The sequence below is a fragment of the Neofelis nebulosa genome, chromosome 4, assembly GCF_028018385.1.
Source record: "Neofelis nebulosa isolate mNeoNeb1 chromosome 4, mNeoNeb1.pri, whole genome shotgun sequence".
Taxonomy (NCBI): Eukaryota; Metazoa; Chordata; class Mammalia; order Carnivora; family Felidae; genus Neofelis; species Neofelis nebulosa.
Window position 1 is genome coordinate 48,123,452 of NC_080785.1, and position 23,885 is coordinate 48,147,336.

Here is a 23,885-nt window from a genome sequence, read left to right on the forward strand (position 1 = left end):
CCAGGCGCCCCAACAGTAACAATTTTGTAAGCCCCAAATCAGTCTAATGAATTTAGTATCATTACAATATATTTTAACAAGGTTATGTTTCAGAACTTGACAAGATGATCTATAAATTCATACAGAAGATTAAAAGGGGAAGAATAGTCAAAACTCATTTTAAGAGGAAACACAAGAGGTATGTGAGCAGAATGGAGGAAACTGATTCCAAACAGATATCAAGATCCTCTTTAAGTAATAGCATGGGGCCCCTGGGTGCCTCAGTTGGTTAAGCATCTGACTCTTGATTTCTGCTCGGGTCATGATCCCAGGATCTTGGGATCGAGTTCTACATGGGGCTCTCTGCTTACTGCCTGGAGCCTGCTTGGGATTCTTTCTCTCTTCCTCCCTCTCTCTCTGCCCCTCTGCCACACGCATGCACTCCCTGTCTCTCTCTCAAAGTAAATTAAAAAAAAAAAAATTAAAAAAATAGTGTGGTATCAGCCCAGAGATAATTAGGCAAATGGAATAGAAGAGTCTAGAATTAAACTCATTTACATATGATAGTAGTGGCACTTATTATTATTTTTTAAAGTCCATCTATTTATTTTTGTGAGAGAGAGAGAGGTGGGGCAGGGGAGGAAGGGACACAGAGAGAATCCCGGGCAGGTTCCAAGCTGGCAGCACAGAGTCCGACACGGGGCTTGAACCCACGAACCATGAGATCGTGACTTGAGCCCAAATCAAGTCTCACACGTAATATAGACTGAGTCACCCAGATACCCCCGTGGCATTTAAATTACAGGAAAAGGATTGCTCCAGTTGTCCTGAGTCAAGTGTCTCTCCACAAAGAGAAGATAAAATTAATCCAAACCACATTCTATACACAGACAATATCTAGATGGCTTAAAGATCTAAAAGGTGAAAAATTATACAATTATTGGGAAGAATATCACATGATGTTTTAGTGATATTTGCATACGGAATTATCTTCTAAAACAACCCAACAAGCCCAAATCATAAAGGAAAAACAGATACATTTGATTATATTAAAATTAAAAACCTGTCTGATAACAAAAGGCATGAGATATAAAGTGAAGAGACAAGCCACCATCCAAGAAAAGATATTTGCTATTCATGTAACCAGTAGAATTAGAATTAAAAAGGAAAGACAACAACCCAAGAGAAAAATGATGAACATTAACAATACCAGGAATACCCAGAGGGAGAACCGTGAATAGCCAGTAAACATTAAGAAACCATGCTTAGCACTCTCTTAAAATCCAATTTGTATTTTCTCAATGGTGAGTTATCCAGCCATAGCCTTTGTAACTTTCGCTGTTGTGTTTTGTGTATTTCCTAACTGATGTGTTTTGAACTTGCTGTTTTGATCTGGTTAGTCAACCTTTTAATGTTGGCTCTGCTGTTTCAACCTTGCTGCTCCTGAGAACATGCTTTTAACTTAAATTTTTAAATTTAAGTATGATTTACATGCATTTATAGTTAGTGCTTTTGCATCCTAAGAAATCTTGTGTGCCCCAAATTCACAAAGATACTGTCCTGTTTCCTTGTAGAACCTTTACTTTTCACTTTTACATTTAGTTAAATGATCTATTCTGAGTTTTGTTTTTTTGTTTTTTTTGTTTTTTTTGGTATGGTGTGATATGGGTCGACGTTCGTTTTTTTTTTCCTATGTAGATAGATGTTTGTTCCTTTCAGCGTTTTGTTGAAAAGATCTTCCTTTTACCATTGAATTACTTTGGTACTTTGGCCAAAAATGAATTGACTGTGTAAGTGTGGGTTTATTTCTGAGTTCTCTCTTGTTCCAAGGATATTTACACCATACTATCTTGATGACTACACCTTTACAGAAAGTCCTGTAATTAGCTCATGTAAGTCCTCCAACTTGTTAAGTTCCAAGATGGTTCTGTTATTCTAGGTCCTTTACATTTTCACTAAATGTTAGGATTCGTTTGTCAATTTCTACACTGGTGTTTTGTTTTTTTTTTTCCTAGCAGTTTTATTGAGATCTAATTCACTTACCATACAATTCACCCATTTAAAGTGTAAAAGTGAGGGGCGCCTGGGTGGCTCAGTCGGTTAAGCGGCTGACTTCGGCTCAGGTCACGATCTCGCGGTCTGTGAGTTCGAGCCCTGCGTCGGGCTCTGGGCTGACGGCTCAGAGCCTGGAGCCTGTTTCAGATTCTGTGTCTCCCTCTCTCTCTGCCCCTCCCCCGTTCATGCTCTGTCTCTCTCTGTCTCAAAAATAAGTAAACATTAAAAAAAAAAATTTAAAGTGTAAAAGTGTAAACTTCAAGTATACAATTCAAATTATACAACTCACAAGTGATTTTTGGCATATTACCTTATTAATTTTTTAAATTTTTCTTTATTTTTTAGAGAGAGAGAGAGGTAGGAGGAGCCTGGGTGGCTCAGTGGGTTAAGCGTCCTACTTCAGTTCAGGCCATGATCTTATAGTTTGTGAGTTCTACCCCCGTCAGGCTCTGTGCTGACAGCTCAGAGCCTAGAGCCTGCTTCAGATCCTGTGTCTCCCTCCCCCGATTGCTCTGTCTCTCTCTCTCTTTCAAAAATAAATAAAAACATTAAAGAAAATTAAAAAAAAAAAAAGAGAGACAGAGCACCAGCAGGGGGAGGGGCAGAGAGAGAGAGACAGAGACAGACAGAGAGAGAGAGAGGGAGGGAGAATCCAAAACAGGCTCCAGGTTCTGAGCTGTCAGCACAGAGCCTGACGCAAGGCTTGAACTCGCTAACCGTGAGATCATCACCCGAGCCAAAGTTGGATGCTTAACCGTCTGAGCCACCTAGGTGCTCCTACCTTATTAATTTTTAAAGATTGTGGTAAAATATATGTAACGTAAATTTGCAATTTTAATAATTTTTAAGTAAACAATTCATCGACACTAAGTACATTCACAATGTGGCACGAACATCACCAATACCTAGTTCTGGAGCGTTTTCAGCATCCCAAACAGAAACTCTGTTACCAGTAGGCAGTAACTCCCCAGCTCATGGTAGTTTCTAACCCACTTTCTGTCTCTATGAATTCGCTTATTCTAGATATTTCCTATAAGTGTCATCATACGTCTTTTGCATCTGGTTTATTTTATTTGGTGTATGTTTTCAAGATGCACCCACGTTATAGGATGTATCAGAACATCATTCTTTTTTATGGCTGAATAATTCATTCTTTTTATAGACACACATTTTGTTTACTGACGTGTCTGTTGATAGACGCTTGGGTTATTTCTTCCTTTTGGCTATTGTGAATAACCTTTAATAACTATTGGCATACAAATGCCTCTTCAAGCCCCTGCTTTGAACTCTTTGGGTCTATGCCTTCGGGTAGAATCGCTGAGTCTTATGGTAATTCTACGGACAGCTTTTGAGAAACTCAAACTGTTTCCATAGTAGCTGTACCAGTTTACATTCCCACCAGCAATGCACAGCTTCCAATTTCTTCCTATTCTCACCACGACTTGTTATTTTCTGGGTTTTTTGTTTGTTTGTTTGTTTGTTTTGGTTTTTCATTTTAGCCGTTTTAGTGGGTCTGGAGTGATGTCTCATTGTTGCTTTGATTTGCATATCTTTAATGACCAATGAAGTTGGGCCTCTTGTCATGTGCTCAGTTGGGCCATTTATATGTCTTCTCCGGAGAAATGTCTACTTCTGTTTTGCCCAGTTTTTAATTGGGCCGTTAGTCTTTTTGTTGTTGAGTTATAAGTATTTAAGTTTGTATATTCTCAATACGAGTCATTTGCCATTTATGATGTGGCAAAGATAGGATAAAAGAGAGGGAAAGGTTAGGACGTGAGTTCCCTGGGTGGGGAAACACACATAATTTGGAACAATGCTGGGAGCATTTGATCACAGCAAACCCCCTCGGGCGTAAGGTTCCTCTTAAGAATGTCACAGACACCACCTACTCCCCCTCAGGTTCCCTTCAGGAATTTGATAATCAAAATACCTTACTAAAATAAGTAAACCATAAAGCTTATGTTGTACAAGGGACAGGATGACCCTCACACAATGGAATCCAGCCGATCGGGAATGGACAACCCAGCACCTAGAGCGATCAAGCCAACAAAGGTTAAGACCTGAGAAGGAACGAGAGGGAAGGGAAGGGGCCAACCCAAACCCTATGAAATAAAGACCCTTCCCTATAATCGGGGGTATTCACCTTTGAATGTGCCCTCTCTGCAAAGAGAGCTTTCAGACTACTCTTACTTCTAATCTTATAGTCTAATAAACTTTTGCTTACTGCTCATTGTATTCTGTGTCCACCTCTTGACTCTTCAAAGCAGCGAGACAATGAACCCTGGGTACGGAGGTAAAAAATCCTCCAACACCTAATCAGACCTACGATTTACAAATATTTTCTCCCATTCTATAGTTTATCTTTTCACTTTCTCAACAATGTCTTCGATGCACAAAAGTTTTCAATTTTGATGAAGTCCAATCAACCTATTTTCTCTTGTGTTGCTCGTGCCTTTCGTGTCATATCTACATGGTGGTATTTTTACTGGGATTGTACTGAATCTTTAGATGAATTAGTATCACATTGTGACACTACAATTTATGATACACCTATATTTGGTTTTCTGTTTCTGGTACAGAGATAATAGAGCCCATGGAATTTCCTAAATTATAAGAGTGATCAAGAAGGCATTTTATTAAAAAGATGTTTTTGAGGTTTATTTATTTTGAGAAAGAGAGAGGGCAGGGGAGGGGCAGGGAGAGGAGAGAGAGTGCCAAACAGGCTCTGTGGTGTCAGCACCAAAATCAAGAGTTGGATGCTAAACCTTTGAGCCACCCAGGTGCCCCGAGGCATTTTAATATTCACAACAAACCCCTTTCAACCACACCTGAGTCTCTGTTAGTTAATAAGATGACTTTTGGAAAGCACTTAAGGACAGGGGCTGGTTCCCAGGGGGACCAATCACGTGATTAGAGGGTTAGAACTTTCCGTCCCTGCCCTTGACCTCCAGAGAGGCAAGCCGGCTAGAGATTGAGTTCAATCATCAATAGCCAGTGATTTAATCAATCGTGTCTATGTAATAAAGCCTCCATAAAAAACCCAAAAGGATGGGATTCAGAGAGCTTCTGCACTGAACACATGGAAGTGAAAGGAGAGGGTGAACTTGGAGAGGACATGGAAGCTCAAGGTGTCTGCACACCTTGCCCTATGCATCACTTCCATCTAGCTGCTCCGGAGTTACAGCCTTTTATCAGCTGTTCAATGGAGGTAGATGTTTCTCTGAGTTGAGAACCACTCTAGCAAAGTAATCAACCTGAAAGGGGGTTGTCAGAACCTCTGAGCTACAGGTGGCCAGGCAACAACCTGGACTTGCGGCCAGCATCTCAAGGAGGGGTGGCAATCCTGTTAAGGACTAAGGAGTCCTTAACCTGTGGAACCCGACGCTTTCGGTGGGTAGACAATAGCCGAACTGAATTCAGTTGAATTGTAGGAGACCAGCTGGTGTTGGAGAATTGCTTGGTGGAGTGAAAAAGGAAACCAAAAACCTAACACATCGGAGACATTCTATCGTTATCAGATGTTCCAACCTATGAACATGGTATACCTTTAAAAATTTATTTTAGGGCTTAGATATGTTTGATAGTTTTCAGTGTAGAGGTCTGGTATGTACTTTACTAAATTCATTCCTGATTATTTTCTAAAAATGTTTATTTATTTATTTTTTGGGAGGGGGAAGGGGCAGACAGAGAAGGAGAGAGAATCCCCAGCAGGCTCCGCACTGTCAGTGCAGAGCTCCATGTGGCACTTGACCTCACGAACTATGAGATCATGACCCGAGCCGAAATCAAGAGTTGGACGCTTAACCGACTGAGCCACTGCTATTCCTGATTATATTATAGATTTTACAATATTTTAAGTGGCATTATGTTTAAAATTGCATTTTCTGTTTTTTTGCTGGAAAAACTGTGTAGAAATACAACTTACGCTTCTATATTGATTTTGTGTCCTACGAACGTCGTAAATCGGGCTATTAACTCCAATAGCCTTTGTACAGTCCTTCAGGTTTTCTACATATAGCACTTGCAGATAAAAGGTTTTCTTTCTTCCTTTTCAATCTGTATACATTTTCTTTTCTTGCCTTGCTGCGTTGCTGGGAGCTCAACTTCAATAGTGAATAGAAGTCGTATGTTGAGGGGCGCCTGGGTGGTGCAGTCGGTTAAGCGTCCGACTTCAGCCAGGTCACGATCTCGCGGTCCGTGAGTTCGAGCCCCGCGTCAGGCTCTGGGCTGATGGCTCGGAGCCTGGAGCCTGTTTCCGATTCTGTGTCTCCCTCTCTCTCTGCCCCTCCCCCGTTCATGCTCTGTCTCTCTCTGTCCCAAAAATAAATAAAAAACGTTGAAAAAAAATTATAAAAAAAAAAAAAAGAAGTCGTATGTTGAGCACACACATGCTTACCTTCTTCCTGATTGTGGCAGGAAAGCATTCATTACCATCTTCTTAGGTATAATGCCACCTAGTGTTACAGGTTGAATTGTGTCCCTCCAAGAGATCCAGTTCAATTCTAAAATCCTAATTCCACATATCTGTGAATGTCATCTTATTTGGAAATAGAGTCTTCGTAGATATATAAGCAAGTTAAGATGAGGTCATACGGGATTAGGATGGGCCCTAAGTCCAATGATTGGTATTCTTGTAAGGAGAGAGATTTGGAGACGTAGGGAAAAGACAGCCGTGTGAAGATACGGGCAGTCGCTGGCGTTAACACTGGCGCCTGCCAAGGCACACCAGGGATTGCTAACAACCACCAGCAAGAGGTAAAGAACGATTCTCCCCTAGAGCCTTTGAGAGCGAGCGTGGCCCTGCTAACACCCAGAATGGAGACAGTCAGTGCTGGGTTCAGCCGCCATGTTTGTGGTAACTCGCTATTGCCCTAGGGGACGAATACACCTAGTTTTGTGGTAAAAGCTGTTCGTGAACTTTCGGTTTTGCCGTCTAGTTGTTCTGTTCTTGTGTGGGAATTCAGAGACTGAATATGACACTGCCGCCACTCCCGTCTTCCCAGGATCTCTCTTCACATCAGTGGTTTGAAATTGTTGACGGTCCAGCATACGGCTTCACGTGGTGAATGTTCCATGTGTATTCTGCAAACGGGCGTTCTACAAACGTCAGGGAGGTGAGGCGGTGGATAGTGTCTGTCAGGTCTCCAGTCACTTGCCACCAAGAGAATGCCAACTGCCACACCATTCTTTACGCCCCAGCTTCTCTGTGGGCCCCTAGGAAACCTGCGTCCTATGCTCTCATCCTCTAAAACGATGTGCTCCCTTCTCTGGGCTCCTAAAGCATTTTTTTTTTTAATGTTTTTTTTTGTTTTTTGGGTTTTTTTTTTTTTTTTTTTTTTTTTTTTAACGTAGGCTCTATGCCCAACTTGGGGCTTGATTTCACAATCCCTAGATCAAGAGTTGCACTCTCTACCGACAGAGCCAGCCAGGTGCCCCTGTTTACACTTCTTGTGGAGCTTGTGTTACATTCTGTTTTATAGCACAGTTATTTCAAAAACACGCCTTATCTCCATTCCTAGACCGCAAATTCCTGGAGAGCAGGAAGTGGATGGGACTCACTCCTGTGTTCACAAGGCACCCATCGCATCGCTTGCATCCCACAGCTATTCGTTTGTTTGCAGCGTTTTTGTTTCTTGCCCAGTTGTGGACACATGTCGTTGACCCACCACCTCAGTCTGACAGATGAGGCAACAAAGACGCTAGGGGTTAAAGGACTCGCTCAAGGTGACCCGGACTGCAAACCGCAAAGGCAGGACCAGAATCCAGATCTGTCCATGCCAGGGCCCGTCCGGAGCTTCCCCTTCACAGCCAGGAGGATGAGAAGGGTCCAGAAGGGCCCGCACAAAGGGTGAGCACCCACTCCGTGTTCAGGAGCCTTGTGGGCCCTGAAGGTGCCACCACGCGCGTGCCTGTCCGGGTGAGCGAGGCAGCGTGCCCAGCGATTTTCACACGCGGCCTCCTTCACTCCTTGCAAGGATCTTATGAACGGGAGGGATGCAACCGCCTCCTCTTGGTTTCTGGCGGAGAAAGGGAAGCCCAGAGAAGGTAAGGAGCACGCTTAAGAGCCCCACGGCTGGCGTGCGGCGGGCTGGGTTGCGAGCCCAGGTCTGGCAGGTCCCAGAGTCTCTGCTCTCCCGTCCCAAGTGCGGCGGGAAGATGTGGGCCCGGGTGTCAGCCTGCGTGGGCTCACGTCTCGGTCCCGCCTGGCATGCACGTGCTCCCTGGGCCGACAGAGCCACACTGCCAAGTCTCAGTCCCCTCCCCGCCCCCGTGTTAATGGTGCCAATAACATATACTGCATGCTTGTGCTGAGGGGTGGACGAGGTGAGCTATTTGAAGTTGTTCACACGGTTCTGGGTAGTCTATACATATTCACCATTATTGCTGTTATTTAGGAAGGAGGTCGAGGCCAGCGGAACCCGGAGCGTCGGCCCCAGTGTCCTGATGCTGTCGCGGTACCAAATAGTCCTGACTTCATCGGACCCCCAGGCGGCTCCAGTTTTCGCCTGCTGCTCAGTTTCCTTCTATGAACCACAAAAGAGTACGCCCATATACTCTGTGGAGGCAGGAAGCATCGAGAGAGAAATAGGGCAATCTGGCCAAGGGCACATGTCTCTGGACTTAAACCGTCCTCAAGCTTCTTTCAGTTACAAGCGACAGAGACTTCATTCCAATTAGATCTCAATAAAGGGGGAGGTACCGATTTCTGCCGCTGGGAAGGACAGGCGTGGAGCTGGCCCCAGGCATGGTCTGATCCAGCCCTCCGTATTCTCTCTTGCTCTGGCTCTCCACCCTGGGTGCCGCCATCTCTCAGCTCTTTGTTGCCCTCATTTCCTCCCAAAGCGGACCTCCCGGCAGCCAAGGGAGGGCAGGCTGCGGATGAGTCATTCTCGTGCCATCTCGGTTTGTAACCCGAGAGGAGAGGGATTGTCTTCATCAGCTCGGGCTGCTAGAACCAAATGCCACAGGCTGGCTGGCTTCCACAAGGGATGTGTATTTCTCCCAGTGCTGGAGGCGGGAGGTCCGAGGCCAGGATGCCAGCATGGCACCTCTCTTGGCGTGGCTCAGCTCTACTGCCCAGCGATTTCACTTGGGTGGGGACAGGGTTGACATTTTCTTTCCAGACTCACAGAGGCACGAAGATAGAAACCTCTCAGCTCTTCCGATGGACTGCAGCCAATGCATGTGCAACATTCCTACGGTGCTGAGTCTTTCTGGCTTCCTTCTTGTAAGATTTACTGTCAGTCACTCCAAACAGTCTCTCTTTCCGTTTCTTCATTTGTTTCAGATGTACCGGGCAGGTCGCTAGGTATCATACTGGCGTTCAATTTTTCCGGTTAGACCAAAAGAATGCAGCACTTCTCAGTTGCATAAAATGGGAGTTTTAGATGAGTAGTATCTTTGTGTGCCTAAAGAGATAGTGGCTCATGAGTGAAAAATAGCCAGTGCCAAAACAGGAAGTGTGGTGGGATTAAGTTAAAAGCTTAGAGTATCTTGCTAGGAGTTACAAAGCAATGTCATTACAAGGATCGGCATAAAACAGGCACCCACCTACACTACACAATGCTTTTTAACCTTGTTTTAAAAATACCCCCTCCCCTTCTATTTTAAAATAAAAATATAGCATGGTTCTCAAATAAAAATCAAGCAATATAATAAGGCACAAAAAAGAAGAGACTAAAACAAAATCAATACCCACCTAACAATAACCACCAATAACAATAACTTTTCGCTGGGTATCATTTCTGACTTTTTCCTTCTTACACAGATAGCAACGAAAGGATAGTGGTGTTTATAGTCATAGATTTACGTTCATTTTCATTCATCATATTTATTCCTAATCACATTTATTTTATTTTATTTTATTTTATTATTATTTTTTTTTTAATTTTTTTTTAACGTTTATTTATTTTTGAGACAGAGAGAGACAGAGCATGAATGGGGGAGGGCCAGAGAGAGGGAGACACAGAATCTGAAACAGGCTCCAGGCTCTGAGCTGTCAGCACAGAGCCCGACGCGGGGCTTGAACTCACGGACCGCGAGATCATGACCTGAGCCGAAGTCGGCGGCTTAACCGACTGAGCCACCCAGGCACCCCAAATCACATTTATTTTAAAAAATAACACTTGGCTCCTTTGCTTGCATTTAAGACAGAAACCAAAGTAAATTGAAACAACTACTAAACTTAATTTTTTTTCCCCCCAACAGGTATTTAAAACTCTATTCAAGCTTATTTTTTAAAAAGTTACCAACAGACTCAAGAGGCTGGTCGTATGTTTGTTTCTTTAGACGACATCAACTCTCTGTTATGAAGAGACTGACATGCTTATATTTCCCTTTCCCACCCCCAATTTACTAGTTATATTATTAAGGCTTATATCACGTGCAGTCTGAATCTACAATGCAATTCCCAGTTTGGCCTTCGTTCTTTATGTAAATTCAATGCACATCACCTGCCGGCTTGTTACAATCTCTTCCATTATTGAGCTATTTGATTCGCCTTTTCTATCAAGCGGTTTCCTTAAGAAGGGCTTGTGGGTGTTGTTTTCCCTGAGTTTTGCACTCTTGACATTATATTTGACAACGTGGCTGGCAGTCACCTACTTAGTCACTCTTTTTCCTACGTAGAACTTTGGAGATATTTCTCCATTACCTCCTGGCATTGAATCTTGTGGCAAAGAAGTTTAAGACCCTTGGCTGGCTGTCTTCCTACAATTGTCGTCTCAAGAATTACTCTGGCTTTTGCAGCCGTCTCAACCTCAAGCCTTTTCTTCCATGGTATCTAGTTTTCAACCATGTTTCTTGCTATTTCTAATTCACTTATTTATTCTAGAAGAGTGTTATTTTGGCTAAGCCGTTTTCTTCGCTCTTCAGCCTGCCTTTTTTGGGGGGACGTGCCTGGGTGGCTCAGTCGGTTTGTCTGCCTTCAGCTCAGGTCGTGATCTCGTGGTTTGCGAGTTCGAGCCCCGTGTCAGTCTCTGTGCCGACAGCTCAGAGCCTGGAGCCTGCTTTGGATTCCGCGTCTCCCTCTGCTCTCTGCCCCTCCCCCACGCACGCTCTGTCTCTCTCAAAACTAAATAAAACATTAAAAATTTCTGACAGAGAGACAGAGCACGCGCAGGGATGGGCAGAACAAGGGAGACACAGAATCCAAGGCAGGCTCCAGGCTCTGAGCTGTCAGCATACAGCCTGACGCGGGACTCAAACTCATGAACCGCAAGATCGTGACCTGAGCAGAAGTCAGACGCTCAACCCACTGAGCCACTCGGGTGCTGCAGTGTAGTCTGCCTTCATCCCGTTGTTTAATCAGCTCATATAGGAGCTTGCTTCTTATTGGATTCATGCTCTTTTGAGTTCTTGTGAGAACACAGTATACCTGTGGGAACTTTTGCTTCTTTAGGTGAGCTTCTCTTCCCAACTGATTTCATCTGTTCCCCCACCCATTCTGGTGGCTGTGTGTTTACGTGGTCGCTGGGTCATTTTATTTAGATTTGCTCATGGGGAAGGTGGCTCTGTACAGACCATTTATTTGCTTTGATATACTGTTGGCACGTATGCTCTCTTATTTGACGACTTCTCTTCTCCTGGGCTTCCGTTCTATGATGATTTCTAAGTACTTAATAACCAGCACAACACAGACACTGAACAAACAGAAGAGAGGGTGGCCACAGCTCTGGGGTAGGAGCCCAAAGACGCCATGTTGGGCCACACGTTACTTCTTTCGTTGCCGGTCGGTGGTCTGGAGTTGGGGGTTTCTTGTGAGAAGGGCTAGGGTGGCCAGAGCAGTGTGAGCTGCTTCCGTCAGCGATCATTTACTTCCCGGTATGGAAGTATTTTGATATTTTAATGACCAGCACAGCTATAGCAGTGTGTATCAGCCAAACCAACCTGCTTGTCTGTGTCTTGTGTCTGCACGTGGGAGGAAGGAGGAGCTGGGCGTACACATTTTTGGTTGGAAGGATTAGACTCTGCTCTGTCTTCTGATACTTGCTTGCATCAACTCCTGCACCAGGGTAACTTCTGAATGGAGAGGAGACGAATCTGCTACAGGAGGAGAGCTGTGGGATGTGGTTTTGTCTCTTAATTCCGGGACAGGCTGGTTTTTCCTGTTTCTTGTTCTCGTGTTTCACCCATCTCTCTCCAAGAACTCCCCTGTGCTTCCCCAACACACACACACATGCCAGCCCTACCCAGAGGAAGGAAGAGATGTCTACTCATCTTGCCCCAACTCTCCAATCAGTTTCCTTCCAAAACCTGAGGTTTTAATGAGCATTCTGGAGTTTGCAAATGCCCTCAATAGGGTTCCAAGATTAGGAACTCTTTTCATTCTTGCCAGAAAATCTGGTCTTTTTCTTTGGTGATCACCTTTTGGAGTTTGGGGCTTAATGGCAAGGTTGGGCTCCTTCCCTTGCTTTGCTGCTGGTGAATATATATATATATATACACACACACACACATATATATATACACACGTATATGTGTATATATATATATATATATATGTATATATATATACGTATGTATATATATATACGTATATATATATATACGTATATATATATATATATATTTTTTTTTTTTACTGGTTTTCACCTTTAAAATTTTTACTTATTTTGGTAGTTCATTTTGTGAGGATTTAGGGGATGAAGGTTTTGTGATCTGGTCTTACTTATCCTAAACACACACACACACACACACACACACACCCCAAAAGACAAAAAAACCCAAAGCACAATTTTATTTATTTAAAAAAAAAGGTGTTTTCTTTTTTAAGTTTTTAAATTTTAACTAGGCTCCATGCCCAATGTGGGGCTTGAACTCATGACCCTGAGATTACGAATCATATGCTCTACTGACTGAGTCAGCAGGGCACCCCCCAAAAGCACAATTTGAAATGTCAAAACCAGCAACTCTGGGTTCTCAATCGGGCTGCATATTATAATCACGGGGGAGATTTTACCAATACAAGTGTCAGGCTGCTTTCCAGAGACTGAGTTAAGTGCTCAGGAGGGGCTTAAACATCAGTGTTTTTATTTGCTTGTTTTTTTAAGTCCTTCTAGTGATTTACTTAAACGTGTAGAGCTGAAAACTATGAACTGGGACTTTGTCTTCTAATTGTTCCTAATTTGATACACATAAGCACCATTTAAAAAACATTTTATACCTGCATTAATTAAGGTAATATGTGGGAAATCAAAGAGCTATGTCCTGGGTTAGGAGAACATAGGGAACACACTGCAAAGAAGAACACTGCTTTCTGGCCTTGTGGAAAACAGCAGGCCAGTGTCTAATTAACGTGTATATAGGGGCTGGGTCCTGCCTGTGCTCATGAATTCCTTAGACCATGTTATCTATGGAATATTTTATCTTCTTCTCCACCCTGCTTTCTGCATCTGCTCTTTTACAGTCTTGGGAACCGCCTTGTTTTTCTGCATGCTTTCTATATGCAGCCCACTGACGTATCGCACAATGTTTCCCTGGATGTATGCTCAATAAATGTGGGAGCTTGAAAGCAGCTCAGGGAGACTTCCCTTAGCCTCTCTCTCACCTCTCTTGACTTGCATGGAGTCTTGAGTAATCCTTTCTGCTGACCTCAGCTGTGCCGGACAAAGCCGAAGACCGAACCCACAGCACAATATAAAAAACACAAATTATTTATACTGAGTGGTCAGGCACTCAGAGTATTTGAGTAGCAGAGGAAGCAGGAAAGGAGAGATGCACAGGGCTTTGCTTCAGAATATTCTTATCTAGTTGGATAATGGAACCAACACACCTAAAGAACCAGGGGAGCACCGTGTGAGGTAATGCCCAACTTCTAAGACGGTTTTAGAATCCTTCCATGGGCAAGGAAGGCAGTGTCGGTGCTAGATGCCCTGACTTGAATAAGGTGAAGTTCACGATTTAGTGAGGAAGGTGCTACAACCAATAAACAAAAGACTCATCCAAGAATGTCTAGTTCTCTTGGGAGTCATGCTTCCTATCCCTAAGTTCTAATTTATGCGGTATTGTTTAGAAGTGCAGGTGTTTAGAGGTGAACTTAATGGCTGGGATTATTGTGTGGGGCAGTTTTTGAGGTGAGGTTCAATCTGGGCTTTGAGGAAGGGGAAGGGAAAGGGGCATTCCAAGTTTGTGAAAGAATCTGAACCACGGCACGGGGTCATAAAGTGTTTTCAGATTTGGAAGGCAGTGGCAGACAGGTTGCAAGAGCACCGAATTCAGAGGTCAAGGCTGCAGCCACTGGAGTGAGGCGGCTGAGGCAGGCCTTCATAGCCAACTGGGTAGAGAGAGGGGAAGTGAGGCAGGAGCTCAGGGTGTCGGAATTTCCTGCCTGAGTGACTGGAATAATAGTGACGCCACCTACGTAAATGGCAAAGCTTAAGAGGTGACCGAGTGTGGACTGAGGGTTTCAGATGAAGGTAGGACATCTAAGAAGATCAGAAGGCAAGTGGGTCTGGTTGGAGCTCAAGACCACAATCCAGGTGAGCGGCTTGTACTTGAAGGTAACTTAAGGGTTGTCCACATGGGACTCTGCTATCGCAGAAGCATCTGAGGCTGCTATCTGGACATGAATGAATTTAACAAGTTTGCAGAGAAGGGGGGTAGAGAGCCAGGTCTAAATCAGGAGGAGCCAGGCAGGAATTCTGAGCCCCATCTGCCCTAGTGACTCACAAAACCTGGGGGAAGGTTTGGTCAGTGACACGTAACGGTCAGTGGAAAGGTAAAGGTCAGGGGGAATGTCGAAGGTGATCTCATGCAGAACTCTGAATCAAGATCTGACTTTTAAAACATCTAAAAACTTTTCAACAACTTGGACTGTCAAGCCAAAGCAGCAAGCCCTAAAATTGGCCGCACACTCAGTGTTAGCAAAGATGTGACAATTCTGTTCTCTAAAAAAAGGAGATGTGATTACACAGCAAACCACCTAAGTGTGATTTGTGTCTCCAGTCCAATGCTGATGTCAGACCATTAACACTCATCGATTCTTTCAGCCTGAACCATTCCTGCTACAAAGGCAGTATCTCCATTTTGTGCCTCTGGAAAGAATGATGGTGATGAGGACAGTGTCAGGGTGTGTGTGTGTGTGTGTGTGTGTGTGTATGTATGAATGTATGAAGGGTGTGATCTGTGCTTGTATAAAGGGTCTCAGACATCTAATTGACACATGTGAACATAAAAAATACAAATACCAACTCTAGGACGGTTCCATTCCTACCTAATTGTTCTTTTGGTTTCTGCATCACAGCCACTAAGCACAGATTTTCCAAGTGAACTTGTGCTTACTGCAGAAAAATAGAAGAGACAGAAAATGTACTCGTATTCACAGACTCTGGAAGAATAACACGCAGCAGACACAGCCTCTCGTCAGCTGGTCCCTCATGATCAGGAGGCTACTCTATCCCCTACCCATTGGAACTCAGGACAGATATTGAAACATGTTCTCTTTCTGAACACACCTTGGTTCATCCTCCAGGAAGCTTATCTTTCCATGGCTCCCAAGTACCACAGAGGGTGATGCTAAGGGACAAAAGCCGACTCTTCACACACCTTCTGATAGCACTGCTCCTGGTAGGTATGGAGAAGGCAGGAGATAGCTGGTCCTCACACAGCCATCCCTGGCAGTATTGAAGTTTAAGGTTTGCGAGAACAAAACCATTGCAAAAAAGCTCCTAGGGTTCTGTGGAGAAAGTGCCCATAACTTAGAACAAGCAGAGAGCTCATACAGACTGACTTCAGGTATGGACAGGCACTTCCGTTTTTATACAGCAAGGGGGACAAGGGTGGTGGTTCTTCAATGTAGGCCACTTTGTTTTTTCTTTAAGATTTGCCCGGGGGTGCCTGGGTGGCTCAGTCGGTTAAGCGTCCGACTTCGGCTCAGGTCATGATCTCGCAGTTTGTGAATTTGAGCCCCGCGTCAGGCACTGTGCTGACAGCTCAGAGCTTGGAGCCTGCTTTGGATTCTGTCTCCCTATCTCTCTGCTCCTCCCCTGCTCGTGCTGTCTCCCTCAAAAATACATAAACATTTTAAAAAAATTAAAAAAAAAAAAAGATTTGTCCGGGGGGGTGCCTGGGTGGCTCAGTCGGTTAAGCATCCGGCTTTGGCTCAGGTCATGATCTCACGGTTTGTGAGTTCGAGCCCCATGTTAGGCTCTGTGCTGACAGTTCAGAGCCTGGAGCCTGCTTCGGATTCTGTGTCTCTCCCTCCCTCTACTCCTCCCCTGCTCGTGCTCTCTCTCAAAAATAAACAAACATTAACAAAAGTAAAAAAAAAAAAAAAAGATGTGCCCATATTCATTGGGGAACAGAGACACACATGCTCATCATAGTGATTGTTTCAAGGGACAGACGCCCACCAGAGGAGGTGTAAGGAGAGTTGGGGCTGTATTGTAAAGGTCCACCTTTCTCCAGGGGAGGACTCCCAGGGCAGGAAAGCAGGCCTCCTGAGCACTGGAAGTAGGAAAGAGAAAGTCAGCCTGCCGAGAAAGTTTGTAGGTGCCCTGGCAGCTACACGGTTCCTCAGTGGGCCCACACCATCTGTTTTCTGTCTCTACCAGCTGTCTCTTCTCTCTCTCGCACGTGGCCCAACACGGCCACTCCAGCAGAGTCCACGTGAACCTTGCACTCAAGGACCTACCACAACTTCGCTTGCTTCTCTTCCTTCAATCCTGCTTCCCTGGCTTCTGATTGGCTCAGATCATGTATTTAAAGAGGTGGCTGGTTGGGGCGCCTGGGCGGCTCAGTCGGTTGAGCGTCCGACTTCAGCTCAGGTCATGATCTCGTGGTTTGTGAGTTTGAGCTCCACGTCGGGCTCTGGGCGGACAGCTCGGAGCCTGGAGCCTGCTTCGGATTCTGTGTCTCCCTTTCTCTCTGCCCCTCCCTTGCTCCTGCTCTCTCTTTCCTTCAAAAATAAATAAACATTAAAAAAGTAAAAATAAAGAGGTGGCTGGAGAGGAGGCCTCATGCGGGCAATTGGCAGGAAGCTTCTCTGTGGACAGTGTGGTTTCACACACCAGCCATGCAGACCCATCTACCTGCAGGTGTTTAATATCCACCAACAAGCATACAAGAGAGAAAACCCAACAGGTGCAACACTACTTTGGCATCAAATGATTTCGAAAAAAGTATTGCCTGTTGAACGTGAACTTTTTAACCACACAGCCACTCACATATTAGGCATAGCAAACTCATCTATCTGTTCTGCATTTGTGGTTTTTCTGAAAAAGGAATTAAAACCGGGCCAAAGAACAGAGCCATTGTGAAAGGAGCTAATGGTTCTAGAATGCTAGGCACACCCAGTGCAATGCCATTACAGAGGTCTTCTGATGCTTCAAAATTAATTTCTGTTTAGGTTTTAACCAGTTTTATAAAGATTTTGGAGCTAGGCTGCTTGAGTTTGTAGCCTGGCTCTACTCCCTAACAGCTGTGGGATCTTAGGCAAGGGGCTTCCTCAGTCTGCACCCATTTCTCATCTGTAATCTGAGGATAACAACAGTACTGGCCTTACAGAGTGAGTAGGAGGATTAAATGTGTTACTGTTGGTAAAGGGCTTAAAATGATGCCTGGCAAACAGTATGTGTTCCACAAATGAGACTTATTATTGGCATATTCAATTCAGAAGTGCACAGAAAAATCTTTAGAAGATGTACTTGATAAAAAATACTTTAAAAATAAGAGAAGCACTTGATAAAATACTTTAAAAATAAGTTTATTATAACTAACGAATATAAAATCTGACAGATGTTTTCAAACATTTTTGCAAAAAAAGTAAAACCCTCCCCACAAGATATAGAGTAAGAAGTTGGACAGTTTTTACATGAACACCAAACATGAAATTCTCATTCACTGGTTGGTCCCCAAAGGCTCCAACACATTGTATTCTAAGTAAAGGCCCATTAAAATGAACAAATCAACAAACTACTTGACACTTGCTTTCTATTGTCATTATGCTGCTCATTCAAAATGCTTTAGGACAAGAACAGTTAACACAAGACTGCATGTGACAGGTATTCAAAGTGCGTGGATCTATGAGACCGTAAACACTCAAGATAAGAATACTGGGGCTGGAATTCAACACCGACTTAAAAAATTAATCCAAGGAAATCTATGTACATTGTAGCCTTTGGCATCTGGTCTCATGTTTTTTTCCTTAGAGAGACATCATTTTGTCCAATCTACTAACCAGATTAAATCAACCTTAAATACATGTCTCATCTGACACAGATTGTCCACAGCCAATTTCACATGAGGTAGTTGGGCTGTTTACTGACATTCTAGTGAAACTGTCATGACACTGGGGACTCAGACATCAAACATGCCATGACACTGGCTCATCAGCCTTCTGGGAAGCAACAGAATACTTCTAGGTCACCCGTCTTGTCATCACTGACTCCACACGCACCTATGAAGAGACATGTACACAGGAGTCTGTGATCTCATTAGTTCTGCAAGGGGTGCCAACCGTCCCAGGGTGGTTGCTGTTTATAAAGTACAGGGAAGAAATACTGACCACATGACCACACTTTAAAATATATGTAATAGAACGGTGCTTAAAACAAGCAGGATCTCTTCCTTATGTTCTCACATAGCTTAGCTGAAAACATCTGTTCGCTCTGAAAGAGAAGTGATTAAAAAGGGCAACCAAAAAATCTTGCAAACTTTTGCATTACAGAGCAGTGGTATGTTTTTTCCGTTGAATGAAAGGCTATAGAAGAACAGCGGAGGAGAAGGATCAATGCATGCGTACCGCCAATGATCACTTAATCATGCCCTGGAGTGCCTTAGAGCAGCAGTGCGACGAGAGAAGTCATGCAAGTGGCCTCCATACACAGGACTACTGGCTGCAACAGGGTGGGAACCAGGAACGTTTACAGAGAAGGTCCTGCGAACAGTTTGTTCATGAAGTGCTGAATGGATCCCTAACAACCTTGTAACTGGTAAGCGATCTTAAAATACGATTAGACAGCTACTGAGTAGTTTGTATGTCATTATTATGAAAGCCCTGAGTCAGCAACTGCAGGTTACAAAGGGACATCCAGAAGCAGAACGTATTTCTAAAGAAAGCCCTCCATATACACTTCACAGGGACACAAGACTTACTGTACACACTGAGGTTGGTGCACAGACCGTACCAGATCACAAAGGGCATCTGAAGTCAGGCCCTCTAAGACCAAGCACATTAGCTCAGCTAACAGAACGAGGGCTTAAAACATATTTTACTTACAAATTCTAAACCTAAAATGTAAAAAAGGTTGACGGTTTACCCTAAAAAAACCACCCATAAAACATCAGAATAGGGAAGCTGAAGAGTTGTAAAACCTAGGACTAAAACCTGAAGTAACTGATTTTAATCAACGATTCAGAAACGCACCATTAAGTAACCAACTTCTTGTGGGATGTACTAGTTTAAATAGAAAAGAAACATAAAAAGCTTTCAGAAAATTGCCTCACATCATCTCATATTGCTCACGACCCCCTGACTCTCTCTACTGTCTTAAACGATATTTCGTCATCTATGTGATTTTCCTAATCAGATCAGGTCCCATTAATAAGAGACCTCTTACTCTAGCTCTTTTATTTCCTTCAAATTTAATAAAGAAAAGTGACTTTATTTACTGGCTCCTTCCACCTATTGTTCATTAAAAACACTGTTCCAAAAATATAAAGTTGAAAGCATGGACTTTTTGGGTATATACACAGATGCAATTAATAATCAAAAAGAGATGCCCGCAAACGTTCCCGGCGGCACTCATCTGATGACAGGTCACTTTCCGCACATGGCGGTCACCTGCTTCACAGCTACAAATGGGACCGGGGGTTCTTTAAGAAGCTCCTGAATGAAGTCCAAGAGAACAGAATCCCCGGCGACTGGGCACCTGACCGTGGGCTAGGTCCGCAGCAGGGGCTCCACGTAGGTAGGAGTTAGAGGAAGCTGCTAAGGAATGGGGCAGAACAGCTAGAGTGGGGGGTGGCTCCGGTGCTCTGAGGGGGCACTGCTGGCTATCCCCAGTAACAGAAAGCGGCCAGGCTGAGTTCTGGAGTCCAGATATCCCTTATTGTGCACACTGACATTTGAGGAAACTCTGTGTTCAGAAATGACATGCAAACAGTGATGACAAGGTGCCTCAAGCCACGACTTACACATCCTAATGAACACTGCCTTTCAAAGTCAATTCTCTGGGGACTCAGATGCTCGGCCTCCGGAGAGCCCTGCTTCCAGAACTCCCTGCAGAGCTGGATCAAGAGCTGACAAGAAAATCATCTCCGCCTCATAGTTGTAAGTTGGTTTGGTCCCCAAAAGGTATCCCTCCAACTTAACATTTTTCACCAGGATTAGCTATAATGAAGCAAATCTGCTTTCAAAGGGCAAAATAATAATAACGATAATTGCCAGCATCGCAAGGAGTTTGTTCAGTTGGACAAATGTGTATTAATCCCCCTGAAGTGTAAAGCCTGGCTTCTCCTGCGGGGGGATGGGGAGAGGTGCACACGTGACGAAATTACGTGCACCAAGCACTTTGTTATGTTACTTATCAGCTTCTACTAACCCCTAGAAGACAAATTACCTTCTTCTTCAGGATCTCTCTAAAGGTTACTCCAAAAAAGGAACCCTAAAAATGTTTTGAGCAATGACGGCAAGGTGACTCCTCTGTCGACAAGCATACTAATGTTTTCTCATCTCTCACTGGGTGAAAGAAAGCTTAAAAGTCCCAGAAATCTTGGAGGATCATGCAGAAAAGGTTTTAACTATCTTTTCTTTGTTCCCATCTCAGACGGTACCTGCAGATTAGAACTTCAACTAGAAGCAAATGCTGTGTGTCCAGGAGGAAGCTCTGACTGTGCCAAACTGCACGTCAAGTTGCATTTATCACGTAGTACGAGGTTCAATTTCCAGTTCCTTTTTTTCAGGACCCTGCGAGCTTTATACATCTTGGGCACATTTAACATGCTCCAGTGAGGAAAATACCTGTCAAAAACACTACGCCGGTCTACGGGGGTGGGAAAAGGGGGAGTACAAAATGTAACTTATTCAAGACTCAAGCTATTCTGATCTGGGTTCCCAGTGATCCCAGATAATATTAAATTCTTCTTCCCCGGAAAACCAAGTTATGGAAACCAAGGCCGTACCTATAGAAATGTGAAATGGCCACGCTGAGCAGCTGTCTTCTGTCTGTGTGTATCCAGAGCTAGGGTGGCGAGTCCGAGGCACGCGCCGTGTACCCGCACCCTCTCCAAGAGACCACATGAGCTCACTGGGGGTGACGGGGCGGCAGGAGCTGCTCCGAAGGGATACTTACAGTCTCCTGGTGGCACCCCCTTGCAACAGCACAATGCCTAAAGTGCCTTCGTTCAGGGTTCGAGCACAGACTGGCTGTTGTTTTCTTTTTCCCTCTCGGGAGGCTACGGGGAGGGCAGGAAGTCCGAAGTAGCCTCCGGCTCCTCCGTCACAGTCGCACTGACCAGAGGAGATCCACACTAGCTGCTTGTGGGGGCAGGGGAAACGACACACAGGCCTTGGCAGCTGCCAGTAACAAGCGCTAAAATACAGAAGAAGCGATACCATTTCAGCACCGTTTCCCCAGCCTTTAAACATTTGTTTTTCTTTAAGCATTTTCCAGAAGTCCTTGCGTAAGTTGCATACCTGCTTCATTAATCCGAGCTAAATAAATGCCAATTCGTTTAAAGACAGATAAAAGACAAAATCAAAACCCCTCCCTACACGAACCTCCGCCTAAGGAGAGGGTTCTCTTTGTCCTGGAAGAGAATCACCTGGGGCTGCTCAGGTAGCATGCACCTGTGCACTTTAAAGGCCCTCACCTTCTACCCTGGGGCACTACCTTCCGCTGGACCTTCTCTTCCAGCTGCTAGAAGGAAGCAGCCTCTGGGGGGGAAGCCTCCAGGACTTTCCTCCCACGCCCACTCTTGGCAGTTTGGCCTACTGGAGACCCCTGGTGTCACACGCTTGCCAGGAGAACGCCTACCCAGGGTTGTATTATGCAAGATTAAATCCTACCTTTAAACTCTGATACAGTCTTAAAGCTGTAAAGACAGCTTGCTTTGCACTATTGGTGATGATACCAAGATTGATCAGAGAGCACATTCAGAACTGTGGTCCCTGATGTGATGCCGAAGCCTCATGGCTGGGCGCCGATGCTGGTTCAGTTAAGAAAATGGTGAGTACACTTGCTCTACGTCTCACTCTCCCTTTAACTATTTTATTTCAATGAAAGTCTCTTCCTCTTTGGAAAAGAAAGGACACACCATTTAGTTCATGCAGAAGAGTTCTGCAAACTAGAATTTAAACTAGAATTTAATCTTGTAGTTCTTCAACCCTGGGTGCACAGGAATCAACTGGAAAGTTTATTCAAATGTAGGTTCCTGAGTCCCACCCCCCACTACTCTGATTCTTTAGTAGGTCAGGTTAAGGCCTGGGAATTTGCTGTTTGAAGAAGCAGTCCAGGTGATTTTGATGCAGAGGTGGTCCAGATCACACTTTACAATCATCAGCTTCCTCTAAGTAGAAGCTATATGCCTGTGAGTAAACTCCTCAACCTCTACACCTTACTTCTGAAATGGGTAATAAGTCCTAAAGTCTGAATGTCACAGTTTCACTGTACTGATTCAGATGGTGCAGGGGAAAGCATGCCGGCGAAGTATGGGCACTAGATAGGGGTCATCTCAGGTGACCTCTCACATCTCTGCCAGACTGTCCCCCTGCTTGGGGTCAGGCCACACCACTCACCCCTTCGGAGCCACAGTCTCCCCCCCACGGACAGGGATGGCACTCCGTGTTTGTGTCTTTCTCCTCGACACCGACATGCCCACACCAATGCCCCAAACACCTGAACTACACAGGCACTTCCTGTCCACAGAGCCGTGGGAGAGAGGATTCTCTGAACGTCTAGGAATACCAACTCCACATTTCAATAGCTTCAACAAAGGGGCTTAGCCTTCCCCCCAATTTTTAGTCTAAGTTGATCGAAACACTGGCTATGTGTTACAGTCCTTGCTACAGAACTTGCTCATTTTCAGCTGGGGCGTGAAAGGTAAAAACAAAACACAATACTGACAAACTCATTTGTCAAATCTGCTCTTATAACTTGCTGTTCAATTCTAATATAACAGCTATGATTTGGTTTCCAGGAGGCCCTTTGAACTGAAATATATAGCACCTTGATTTTTAAACACACAGAACACATACGCATTAAAAAAAAATTATATATAAAAGCACTAGGCTTTGCCTCCTTCTCTCCATCCCACCAAGTAAGGGGCTGGAGAGGGTCGAAGCTGCTGCTGGGAATGAAGCAGGGCAACAGAACACGTTAGCAGACTTTATTCCCTGAAGGTAGGAGGCAGCGCGGTCCTGCAGACGTCATACCACCTCGTCAGACTCCAGTCCGTGGACCTCGTACAAAGTGTCCAGTATCGCCAGCTGCTTTTCCATGGCAGGGAGGTAAAGGCTGAGGTCCCTCTGCATCCCAACACTGAATGCTGCTTTCTGGTGGTCGCCTTCCTTGATGGTTAACGCGGCCACAAAATCTTCATAGGACGGAGCCGCCCTCAGAGCTAACTGCAAAAGAACTGCCCGTGAGAATCTGCACCACGTCTCTTGCTCTTGCACGCTTTACGCTTATGCATGAGTGCAAACGTGCACGCACACTCACACACATACACGGAGATGAGGGGGGTGATACTACGCCCTTCCAAGCCACGGGCTCTAAGAAAACAAGTATGTACTTGGGCCATCTTGCGGATGAACGATGCCAACAAATCAGGGAGTGCTGAGGGAGAAGTTCTGAGAAAAGCTTCCTTCTCATTCACAGCATGATCCAGACCGTTCCTTCTGAATGCTCAGA

General features: G+C 44.6%; 1 protein-coding gene across 5 annotated transcripts in view; it reads right to left on the reverse strand.

The window, feature by feature from the left end:
- Positions 1 to 23,885, reverse strand: part of PLEKHA8 (pleckstrin homology domain containing A8) — a 94,214-nt gene that overhangs the window by 13,452 nt on the left and 56,877 nt on the right. Inside the window, exon 14 of one of the 5 annotated variants that reach the window (XM_058724713.1) lies at positions 17,722 to 23,599. The exons of 2 other annotated variants lie outside the window; for them this stretch is intronic. In XM_058724713.1, coding sequence (XP_058580696.1) covers positions 23,402 to 23,599 — 198 coding nt within the window. In that variant the 3' untranslated portion in view covers positions 17,722 to 23,401. Of the gene's footprint in view, positions 1 to 17,721; positions 23,600 to 23,885 lie in introns of those variants that run through there. 2 more of the 5 variants (XM_058724715.1, XR_009260364.1) reach the window with 2 other exon arrangements.